Genomic DNA, 12,485 nt, shown 5'->3' on the forward strand with positions numbered 1-12,485 from the left:
ATGTTTTGTAATACCTCTCCATATGTGTTTATTAAAATGTGAATTTTCAGAGCCCTCCTTTGACTGATCCACACACAGCCTTCTATTTGAGCAGAACTTCACATGTAATTCCTGGCAAGTGTTGCAGTACTTCCATTAATCAGGCTAATGTGTTTTTGTTTTGTTTTGTTTTTAATGGACAGGTTTTCCTCTGAGTAGAAAATAGTTTGGGAATCAGTAATTTCCTGACAAAAACTTTCAACATATACAATGATATATAAATATCCTAAGCATAAAAATTATTGGGTTTTTACTTATATATTCTGATAAATGTGTTTTTGTGGTGTTTTGCCAAGCTAGGAAGTGAAATCAGATGGATGTTGGTGAGCACCCCATGGCAGCAGTTACTTCATTTCGCTTGTTCAGAGGGAACTCTAACTTGGAAGCCTTCTTTAGGTAAGACAGTTGGTAGTTTGAAAAAGAAATACCAGTTTTGAAAAGTGATTGTATATGCTTAGGCTGGAATTCCAAGCTAACAAAGATCAACTTGTCTTGAGTTCTAATATTTTCCTGATGCTCATTGCTATCAAACTATTTTATATGAAATTTATGATTTGTGGATGGGTTTTATATTCTGAAAATTAATGTACATGAGGAAAAAGAAAGCTAAAATGTTATTTTTAATAGAATTATTGGTACCTAATATCCTTAAGTTATTTATGGTGATTTGTCAGTGAATTGGCAGTTTAATGATTTTAATAAATAAACAGGTTTAATGTTTAATCCATGTTAATACAGATTTAATGTATAGCACAATCCCTTTATTTAGAATGGCAAGGCAGTTTTCTAACTGGACATTTGGATGAAGTCTTTGTTTTATTTTTGGCTTCACTGCTTTTTAATGACGGATTATGTTAGGGATAACTTTTTTGTAATTCCTTAGTAAAATTTTAACTCTCCATTCTGTAGGCTACCAAGTAAAACAGTTACAAGCCAAATGTCAATAAATGTGCTCCATATCAGAGTTGAGAATCTGGCGTCCATTCCTTTACCTTCTCTGGGCCATCGTATTTCATTTTAGGGAATTAGCCCTTTAAAATAGTATATGCTTTGAATTATTGATGTCAGCAGTTTCATATATTCTACATTGTATTGCTCAGTTATGCACATAACTGGTTTAGTCAGATTAAAGTGTGTAGTAGCTCTTTTGCCTGATGCTTGAGATACATTTTTTTTTTCCTTTTTTTTTCCAAACCCTAAAGATGACCTTTCATTTTGTTCAGTGACTTTATAGGTCATTCCTGCTTCTGGGATCCAACTCTATGTTGTAGTTAAGAAATGTTTCACATCAGACAGAGTGACTTACAAGACAGAGATATTTACATATTAAATAGATATTTCATTAGATTTGAAGGTAGGTTTCAATTATGACACCAAATCTTCCACATACACATTCCTAACATTCAGGCGTGAAGAGAGGATTAAATAGTCAACATAAGTTCAGAACTACTCTTATCATTATTTTACCTTTTAAATAATTGTATACTTAAAATACTTTAGATTCTTATGTAAAATATATGTACAGGATTATATATCTGGGTATTTCTAGACCTGAAATTTGTTGGAACTCAGTTGTGTCTCAAGCTGACTAATACCTGGAGAGTCATCATTTCTTTTCGTTGGGAGAGAATGCTCATTCCTTTGCTATTTTACATTGGCTCGTAAGGACCCAGTATGCTGGTCACACAGCTTCTGTCCCTGCTATATCCCACTTCTCTGCAGCTCATGTGTCCTGGGTGTCATCTGAACATTGTCACAGGTCATTTGACTTTTTGTTAGAATTGTGCTCCAACTTAAGTAATGTCATGGAATTTATTCAGGAAGATTCACTGGACAATTTAATATAGCAACAATGACTGCAGCATATATTGAGCACTTATTGTGTCCTGGCACTTAAGATACTTTAATCCTCTCAATAACCTTATGAGATTGGTACTGCAGTTCTCCCTGCTTTTCAGATGAGGAAACTGAGGCTTAAGTTAACTTGCTCAGACAAGATCCCATGGTTAGTAAATGGCAGAACTGGGACTTACCCAGATCTATGCTTTTAATTATGTTTTACCGTCTCCCAGACCCCCTGGGAGTTCTTAGCACAATTGCAATGTGATAGTGAGAATACAATAATTGACGAGGAGTAAACCTGGCACATACACTGCTTCCTTGGACCTTTCCTCCTGGAAGCTTCCCCAACCCCCCCCCCCACCACATACAAACTCAAATGCATGCCGTTCCCTTAATGTTCCATTGCAACTTGTCCCAATTTCAGTGATGGCATTTATCACTGTATTTTGCCGTTTCACCATAGCTCTTTGAGAGCAGGTCCCCTCCTATTTATCTCTGTATCCCTAGCACATAGTAGTAGTACCTATCAACGCATGAAAGTGGAAGATTCTTGTCAAAATTGTCTTAAACTGTTTCTCATTTTCTAATATTGTTATTCCATACAATTAAAGCAAAATATATGATGGAAATGATGGGAAAATTATCACTTAACATTGTTTAATGTTTACAGAATGAAGAGGAACAATTTATCTGTTGTGAATAAAGTTGTCCAGTCTTCACCAGCAGTGAAACAGCCTAAACTTGGGTTCTACTCGTCTCTCAACCAGACTCATACATACACTGTCCTTCTAGACTGGGGGAGTTTGCCTCACTATGTAGTGTTACGCATTTTTCAGTATCTTCCTTTAATGGATCGGGCCCGGGCATCTTCTGTATGTAAGAGATGGAATGAAGTTTTTCATATTCCTGACCTTTGGAGAAAGTTTGAGTTTGAACTGAACAAGTCAGCTACTTCATATTTTAACTCCACTCATCCTGATCTCATTCAGCAGATAATTAAAAAGCATGCTGCCCATCTCCAGTACGTCAGCTTTAAGGTAAGAAAAATAAACAATAAATAAAAACAATGACTTGGGTTTTGTTGACATTTATGTATAACTAGATCATTATATTGAAACAATCAATGAATTTTGCAGAATTTTAATCCCAAACTTTTTCCTATTTATCTGTTGTTACTTGCATAGATTTAGGTGTAGCACTTGAGCTATAATTGAATAATTTAAACTTCAGCTTCCTTCATGTAGATGCCATTATTAAAATTCAGGTAATTGTATTTGAAAGTATAAATACAATTTGAAAGTGTAAATAAGATTCGAAAGTTTAAAGTGCTTAGAAAATTCATTTGTCATCATTTCTATTTTTCATTTTTTATCTGAGATAGTGTATATAGAGAAAAATTCTAATTTATTTTATAGCTTGAAGGGTTAAGTACGGTTTTGCAATTGAATTCTGTTAAATAATTACATTACCAATAACTTTCTGATAAGTTATATTCAGGAAATTAAGATATTAAATTGTCTTTGTAGGTTGACAGTAGTACTGAATCAGCAGAAGCTGCCTGTGATATACTTTCTCAGCTGGTAAATTGTTCTATCCAGACTTTGGGCTTGATTTCAACGGCCAAGCCAAGTTTTATGAATGTGTCAAAGGTAAGATGCTAGACATTTTTGTGAGAGCTACTAAAATTCTTAAGTATTGTCGAACTAGTCAAAAATAATTCTATTCCTAAAAACAGACCATAACCCTACTTGCACTCAAATAATTATTTAAAGCCATTTTCTGTTGATTTGACTAGCACTTATTTTTGATGAAATAGCTGATGCATGGTTTCATTCTTTAGATATATTCTGTAATTTTAGTAATTGTTTCACAGTAGATGTCATTAATATAAAAGTTGGATGTTATACTTAGAATTTTCAAGTGCCAGTTTACTTAGTTACTTTGAATGTAGCGTGTGTAGGGCCAATAGTGGGTGTCTTTCCTGTAATTCTATAGTCTCTCCATTGGAGGTGGAACAATATAATGTTTAACTAAATGTCCTATACTGATTAGGATGATGATTGCATCCTTACAGTAGAAATTCTAAAACAGCAGTGGCTTGAAAACATGACTGAGGTTTATTTCTCTTACACTAAAGAAATCCATAGGTGCCACAGTCCATAGCTGGTATGAAGTTGTTTGGAACCCACGCCCCTTCTGGGCACTCCATTCTCTCCAAGGTGTTTTCTTCATTTTCATTGCCCAAGATGGCTTTCTCAGTTCCAGCCATCACGTCCTTGTTCTAGACAGCTGGAGGGAAGAAATGGGGGGAGAAGGGTGTGCCCTCTCCTTTTTCAAGCTGTAAGTACCACAGGACTAGCCATAAGTACCTCATGGTGGTTCTGTCTGTCAGCCAGCTTAGCTCTTTGGCCACACCACATTTCTGGAAGGCTAGGACAGTCTTTTAGCTGGGTGGCGATGTGCCCAGCTAAAAATTGGAACCAGATTACCAAAAAAGAAAGGATGGATGATTCCTAGGAATCAACCCTAGGAATCAATTCCTAGGAAGCAACCAGCAGTCTCTGCCACAGAAACTGATGACTGTCTTCTCTTCATTCAGTCTTCAACTTGAAGGCCATTTCCTCAGGGAGGCCCTCCTTGACTACTTTTGCTAAAACAACACCCCCTCCTCTAGTTACTCACTACTGTATTACACTATTTTATTTTCTTTATATCCTTCATCAGGGCTTGAAATCACCTTGTTTATTTAACATATTTAGTTTACTCTCTTCTCCTCAGACAGAAAACATCAACTCCTTGAAGGCAGGGATTCTGTTTTGCTTATTTACCATTATAAACCCAGAATTAGAATAGTGCCTGATATGTAATAAGCACTAAACTATGGTTGTCAGTAAAACTGGCTAATGGAAACCTTCCTATGGAAGAGGACGGAGGAATAGTAGCATCTCCTTTCTCGTTAACTGGGTCACGGCTCTCTTCTAGCAAGCATTTCTGCTAGCCTGAAAAGAATGGGTCTTTTGGGGATTCAAGTAATTTAAGTAACCAGATGAAAACTTACTACTTCTAAATAGTTATTTCCTTGTTTAGGAGCTAGGGAATCAGATCAACCTGAAATTCTTAGATTCTGAACTGTCTCTCATGTTGCGCATCAGCTTCCGGGGCTAGCTTCTGGGTTAGCTGATGCAGTCACCAGAGTGGAGCACCAGCAATTAGCAGGCTTCATTTCAAGCTCTGCCTCCACAGCAAAATGAGCTCTGTGGCTTCTGGCAAAGTTGTGGATCTCTCTGAGCCTCAGTTTTTTCATTTGTAAACGAGGGAAAGTAATGTAAAGATACAGCATTTTGCTAGGCGTAAGAAGTACTAAACTAATATATTGTTACTGTAATGAAATATGTACTCTAATGCTTAAATGTGTCCTTCAGTACTAAAAGAGTTGGGTGAGAGTTGATGAAAAGGAAAATAAACCTTATATTTCTTAAGGAAAATGAGTGATCTAGTTCTATTCCTCTAATAATTTTTGGCACCATAAAATTTAGTAAAGAGGTTTAGCTGTCCACCATTTAAAAATTTGTGTATATCAGTTTACAATTAGTATAAACCAATGTTTTCTTATAAATGAATTAAGATGTATAACCAGTTTGGTCATTCTGATAGGGACAATAGAGCCTTTGATAGAATCCAAGTTGATTTTGTAAAAGGAAAAATGATCATGCATGGATTTCGTTTCCAGACTTTCTATCTGTGTCAAAAAATACTGGATCTGAAAACTTGTGAAATTCCATCCATTTTGAAGTCAAACTGTAAATAAGCTTTAGTTTGTCAATCTGCAAAACAGAGGAAGTTTTCAAACTGTATCTTTGTTTAGATAATTTGCTAGAAAAAAGTTTGGAAGAATATGACATCATTTATTCATCAACAATAAATATTGACCTTTTACTGTGTGCCAGATACTATTTCAGGTGCTGGAAATACAGAAGTGAATAAAAAGATAAGATTTCTATTTCTTTCAGGCTAGGGGGTTGAATAGGTCCTGAAAGCACAATTTTAGGTTTTGTGGGTCATACTGTTCTGCTCACCTCTAGCACTGTAGTGTGAAAGCAGACATAGCATTACATAAATGAGGCAGCATGGCTGTATTACAGTCAGACTTTAATTATGGACACTGAAAGAGCTTCATATAATTTTCACATATCACAAAATATTACTCCTTAAAAATTTTCTTTCAACCATTTGAAAATGTAAAAACCACGCTTAACTCATGAGTCATACAGTAACAAGCTGTGGACTGATTTTGGCTAGTGGACCATAACTTGCCAACCTCTATTCTAGGAAATAAATATGATTATATCCTTTTAATATTGAAAAACAAATCCTTAAGATTGAAAATAATTGGAAGATGTGTTTATGAAATCTTTGAAATTTCTTCCTTTCTCACCATTCCATTTATTGATGGTAAAAGTATAAAACTATACTTTGTTATAGAAATGTCTTCTACTGGCTAATGGCACTATGAAAAATAGTAATATGTTGATTGCTTTTATTATGTTAGTGTAAGCATGTTGATATAGTTTTAATGAATTACTTAATTGAAGCTGTAGATGTTTAAATAATGTTTTTGTAATTTTTTTCTTATTGCCATGCTAGTCTCATTTTGTGTCAGCACTTACAGTTGTTTTTGTCAACTCAAAATCATTATCATCAATCAAAATTGAAGACACACCAGTGGATGATCCTTCTTTGAAGATTCTTGTGGCCAATAATAGTGATACTCTAAGACGCCTCAAAATGAGTAGCTGTCCTCATGTTTCATCTGATGGTAGGTTATATTTTTTAAGCTTGCACGATGTTTTTTATTATAGTAGTAGTAATAATGCAATTTCCTATTGAAAACTACATGCTTATAAGACATAATTCATTAATCTTTTTTCAAAAGACCTCTTAATGTATAAGCTACGTATAGTTTAAATTGCTTCTCCTAGGAGTATCTTAGTTATGGATATTTTTTATTACATGTATAATGATATATATCTTGGCATCCATCTCCTCAGAAATCATTACATCTATTTTAGCAAATAATGAATAACTAATATCAAATTTAAATTCACAAAATGTTATATTAGTATCCATATTCTTTGTGTTTAAGGATTTTTCCCCATTCCCTGCAGGAATCCTTTGTGTAGCTGACCATTGTCAAGGTCTTAGAGAACTGGCATTAAATTATTACATGCTAAGTGATGAACTTCTCCTGGCACTTTCAAGTGAGACCCATGTTAACCTTGAGCATCTTCGAATAGATGTTGTGAGTGAAAATCCTGGACAAATCAAATTTCTTTCTATTAAAAAACAAAGTTGGGATGTACTCATTAAACACTCCCCTGGAGTTAATGTTGTTATGTACTTCTTTTTATATGAAGAGGAATTGGAGACGTTCTTCAAAGAAGAAACCCCTGTTACTCACCTTTATTTTGGTCGTTCCATAAGCAAAGCAATTCTAGGACGGATAGGTCTTAACTGTCCACGACTAATAGAGTTAGTAGTATGTGCTAATGGTCTTCAGGCTCTTGATAATGAACTTATTTGTATTGCTGAACACTGTAAAAACTTAACAGCCTTGGGCCTCAGTGAATGTGAAGTTAGCTGCAGTGCATTCATTGAGTTTGTAAGACTATGTGGGAGAAGGCTAACCCAGCTGTCTATCATGGAGGAAGTTTTGATCCCTGATGATGATTATAGCCTAGATGAAATTCATGCTGAAGTCTCCAAATACCTGGGAAGAGTATGGTTCCCTGATGTCATGCCTCTCTGGTAATTACCAAAGATTCTTAACTTTTTTTTTTAATCTATAAGATTAGCTTCTTTCTATCTGCAAATGTAAATTTTAAGATGCATTGCGGAAATGTCTTAGGTAAAATATTTTATTGTTTGCAAACTGTCTTAATGGATTACAGCAGAAACATTTGAGAAAATAAGAGAAATTTGAAAAGACAGAAACCACATATAGGGCACAGACACTGTATTGTGTATTAGATAGTTGATAGAAACAGTTGGTTTCTAGATAAGTTCCTCAGCCTTCCTTGAAGGTATATTTTGGCTTGCTAAATAAATTTATAATATTGAGCTTTGGATCCCTTAAATTATGTCATTTACAACTTTATATTGTTAATCATTTTTGTTTCATCTTGGTATTGATATATTTTGCAAAATATTTAGTATTAAAAACTAAGAGTACAATCAAAATATAGATACAGAGGCTGGCTTAATTGTACTCCATTTTTAGCACTATATAGGATCATATTATGATTCAATAAATAACTTCTAATTTTCAGTGCACTTTGAATTCTACTTTATTATATTAACTTGGGAGAAAATGGGCATTAGATTAAAATTAAATAATGCTAATTCATTTTCTAAAGATACTGTGATTGCTAATTGATTAAATACACTACTGAGATGAAAAGGTAAATTTTTCAGAGTGTGCTTGGGAGGGAATCAGCATTTACTGAATATATTTACTGTGTATCTGAAACTATGCCAGATCCTTTGCAGAAGTGATCTTAGAATTTAATTAGTAACACAGCTAAAACTCTTTAACGGCTGTGTATTTGTTGCCTTTAAGATGAACATATATCCTTAAAATGACCCACAAGACCCTACAAGGTCTGGCTTCTCCCTGCTTCTTTGACCTTGTTTTCTCTTACCAAGTGCCCTTTGCCCTTCTGCTCCCATTCTCTTTCAGTTCCTTAAGACTGCCATGAACCCTTTAGTCAGAGTGCATTTGTGCATATTCTTTCTACTTCAATTACTCTCTTTGCTCCATCTTTCCTTTAGATGTCATTTCCTCAGGGAAGCCTCCGTGAGTCTCAGTGTTCTGTGATTTCCCTTTGTGGCGCTTATCACTATTGTAATTTGCTCTTCACTTGTATGATTATTATCTGCTTCAACCACTGTGCTGTAAGCTCCATTGTTGCAAGATCAAGGTTGGATTTTACTCACTGTTGTATCCCCAGCATCTAGCATAGTGTTTAGCACATAGTAGGCATTCAGCAAGTTTTATATAAGTACTTTCTTTTTCAGACTTGTTCCTCTAAGTCCTCTCCCCAATACCTTAAATTTCTAAGAAATCAATTAAACTAAAAAAAATTGAAATACGTTCATTATTTTCCAGTTTTGAATATTTTTATAGGAAAAAAATTTTAAATATTCTCATCTATTAAGGAATTAAAACATATTGTTATTCTAAATGGTGATTTTAAAAAGTAGCACAGTTCATATCCCTTTATTTAGAGACTGTCCTTGTGCATACACTCTCACCACTGTACCACGGTCTTTGTTACTGTGACTCTGAGAACAGGCATTTCATTCACCTCTGTGTTTGAAAGTCTCAGAACACACTCAATAAATGCTTGTGGGACCGATATTTCTGGTTCAAAAATAAAACCCATTTCTTAAAGATAGTTATTACTATTGCAGATCATGTAATTTATACTTTGAGATTTCAGGAGAGTGCAGAAGCAGCATATTATAGGGAGCTTAAAGTCTGATTAGAACCACGGGACAAACAACCGTAAAGGAAACGGCGTGAGATGGAGAGGTCAGTCTGACTGGAGATCAGAGTAGTGGTGGAAACACTGCAGAGATGAACCTCCAATCTCACCTGGTGTTACTTTAAGTGTATATACCTGAATGGTGAGGTGATAGAATGCCAGTGGTGTTTGCGCTAGAGGATAATGAAGCAAAACAGAGAGGGGCTAGAGAAGGGAGGTGAGCCCACTAGCATAGAGGGAGAATGAGTACCAGTGGCCTCTTGCGCATTGAATGAGCAGTTGCTGCTCTAAATAGTGGTCTTTGGTGGCCCAGTATTCAAACCTAGTTAGCTAAGCGCTATAGTGACTCTTAGAACAAAAGTCAGAGTAAAATTGATCAGCTCAGTTAAATGACCCTGCTTGGTCTGGCTTACTTTTGATAAATTGAAGAGCAAAGAGTTTAGTATAGCCAAAAACAAGATGAGGAAATAGAGTATTTTTGTTGCTCCATGGAATGAAAATGTCGCCATTACTTTGGAAGTCCATGAAAAGTACTGCTTACCTAAGAATAGAGGTTTCTAGATAAATGAGTGAGTTCAATATTAGATGGATTTCAAGCGTTAGCCTTTGAAAAATATTTTAGTTCTGTAAGCAAACTTGTTCTTTAAAATGTTTTTTATGCATGTGTTAGAGGGTTCTGGAAAAGTTAGGATAATTTTGTGGGCAAACTGTAAATGGAGAGAATGGGAGAAAAGGTTCTATTGTAGGTTATGTTGAAGAGACACAAAAATAGGATTCTCTTTGTTTTTCTCCTTCCTTATAAGCCTTGCTTGCCTCATTTGTATTTTACTAAATATTGGGGAGATAGGCAGATTTTAAAGTTATATGTATTGTTGTTAATATGCGCCAAGTGTGATAAATGTTGTCACAAGGATGTAATAATTCTTCCCTCTCTAGCCTTGGCCTCTTAAATTGTCCACTTACCTTGTTCTTTCATTAAATTACTTTCTTTCGAAAACTCAAAACATTTTCTAAATAAAAATGGATTTTATAGTCATTTAACCTAATATCTGATACCAAAATTTTAAGTATATACTATAATCACCTTCAGTAAAGAAAATTAAGTTACTCAGGGCTATTACTTCTCTGTCATTTGAACCTTTACAATACTTTAAACTGAACACTTTAACACTCAAACCTAAAGGAAAAGGAAATTAAAACAAAAAACAAACAAAAAAACCTCTGATATAATGCACCAGAGGGCGCTGTATTCTAGCGATTCCTAGGAAAGAAGTCCTTTAGTCTAAAGTTTGCATTTCCATTCAACAGATATGAGAGTGCTTGTGGAAAGCTAGGCAGGAGGCAGTGTTCTTGCTCTACCTTGGAGAAGCTCTCCGTTCCAGGTAATGAGTCTGGTTTCTAAAACAGTCACTTCAGAAGGTTGATTATTTAGAAGGCTAAGCATATATTTCATTGTTCAAACATTTTAGAGGTCCTTTTAAAATTGCCTTTGAAATCTGTATGCTATTTCCTTTTTTGTGATCTCAATGGGAACACAGCCTTTGTCCGTTGAAAACAAATGTAATCTTTGGAAACAATCTAAAGTTATTTGGCACTAAGGAGACAAGTAAGGTAGATGATCAAACCAGACAGTGCTGGTGTTATGGTTTTCTTTTTAACCAAAAATTAAAGTCTTAATTTTCTAGCCTTGTATAAGATGTTATGACACAGTAGAGAATAGTATCTAACTGGATATGAGAAAGTACTAATTGTGTTGTATAGACTCTAAACTGTCTGAGAGCCATCACTGACTCTTTCTTCTTCCTGGACACCCACCTGTAAGTCCTGTTGCCTCCATAACATCTTCTTCATAATAATACTCATGAAATCACCTCCCAACCATAAAACTACAGCATTGATAGTAACTTAAATTTTTCTGTGTGGTCATTCCCTATCCAGTCCTGAGATAACTAGTGTTCATTATTTGCTTGATTTCCTTTTTATATATTTTTATCGCATATGTATATATGTTCCTAAAAATGACGTTTTGGCTTTAATTGTTTTGACTTTATAAAAAGAGTATCGTGCTATATGTGATCCTTTGGGCTTTTTTTTTTTTACTCAGAATTATATTGCTATGATTCATCTATTTTGTTATGTTTAGCTGAGGTTCACTGCAGTATAATATTCCATCTATAACTAAACCACAATTTGTCCATCTTCCTATTGATGAGCATTTGAGTTGTTCCAGGTTTTGCTATGACAAATAGTGATTCATGAACATTCTTATACGTATGTCCTAGTATACAAATGCAGACACTTCTCTCCAGTAAAAAAGTTCAATTGACTGCATTTCCTATAGCATATCTAGACTAGGAATGAAGTCATTCTACTGGAGTTTTCTACATTCCAAAGAGTTTAAGCAAAAATTCATGAAGAAAGTTTCCAGAATGATGAATTTACCGTACTCATTTCTTACTGACTGCCTAAAATCTACAGAGCCATATTATTTCTGGTCCTTTGAACATTCATATGGTTTTATTTCTCCTTTGTACCTGTTGTCAGCATAACCAGGAAAGAATAATAAGGATATACAATGATGTGTAAGAATCAGTAGCTATGATAGGCGTATGGCTAGATGAGGTTGACTGACTTGGTTCCATGAGATACTTCAGGTTAGGATAGACCTCTTTCTCTTTCTAGTACTCCCTGTAATGCAATCTTTCTGAAATCTAGAATATTCCATATTACCTTGGACTGCTGTCATTCATTACCTGGAAGATCAACTGCTTAGATAGAACGTGGGAATGTGTGGATATAAAGACCATCAAACTCTGTCTTATCCGTGTAAACCCCTCACCCTCCAAGCACTTTGACAAACCTAAGGCTATTGGTGAAATTCTTTACTACCTTAACTCAAAAGAAGGCTCCAGTTTATTCACCTAATATTTATCAGGTTTATGTGTCTAGCATTGTACAACACTCTATTCGTGTACCCTAAAAACACTTCAGGCTTTTTCTTATTTTTAAGCAGAAAGCTAGTTTTAGAAGTGTCAAAGATGCCGTCGGAACCAGTTTGAA

General features: G+C 34.9%; 1 protein-coding gene across 1 annotated transcript; it reads left to right on the forward strand.

Annotated features, from left to right (window-relative positions):
• Window positions 1–376: 376 nt before the first annotated feature.
• Window positions 377–7,690, forward strand: LOC118893032 (F-box/LRR-repeat protein 21). Its single transcript, XM_036848157.1, has 5 exons — window positions 377–435; window positions 2,552–2,918; window positions 3,408–3,530; window positions 6,526–6,697; window positions 7,047–7,690. The coding sequence occupies exons 2-5, from the start codon at window positions 2,553–2,555 to the stop codon at window positions 7,688–7,690; spliced, it is 1,305 nt and encodes a 434-aa protein (XP_036704052.1). The 5' UTR covers window positions 377–435; window position 2,552.
• Window positions 7,691–12,485: the final 4,795 nt, after the last annotated feature.

This window comes from Balaenoptera musculus, chromosome 3 (assembly GCF_009873245.2).
Source record: "Balaenoptera musculus isolate JJ_BM4_2016_0621 chromosome 3, mBalMus1.pri.v3, whole genome shotgun sequence".
Lineage (NCBI taxonomy): Eukaryota > Metazoa > Chordata > Mammalia > Artiodactyla > Balaenopteridae > Balaenoptera > Balaenoptera musculus.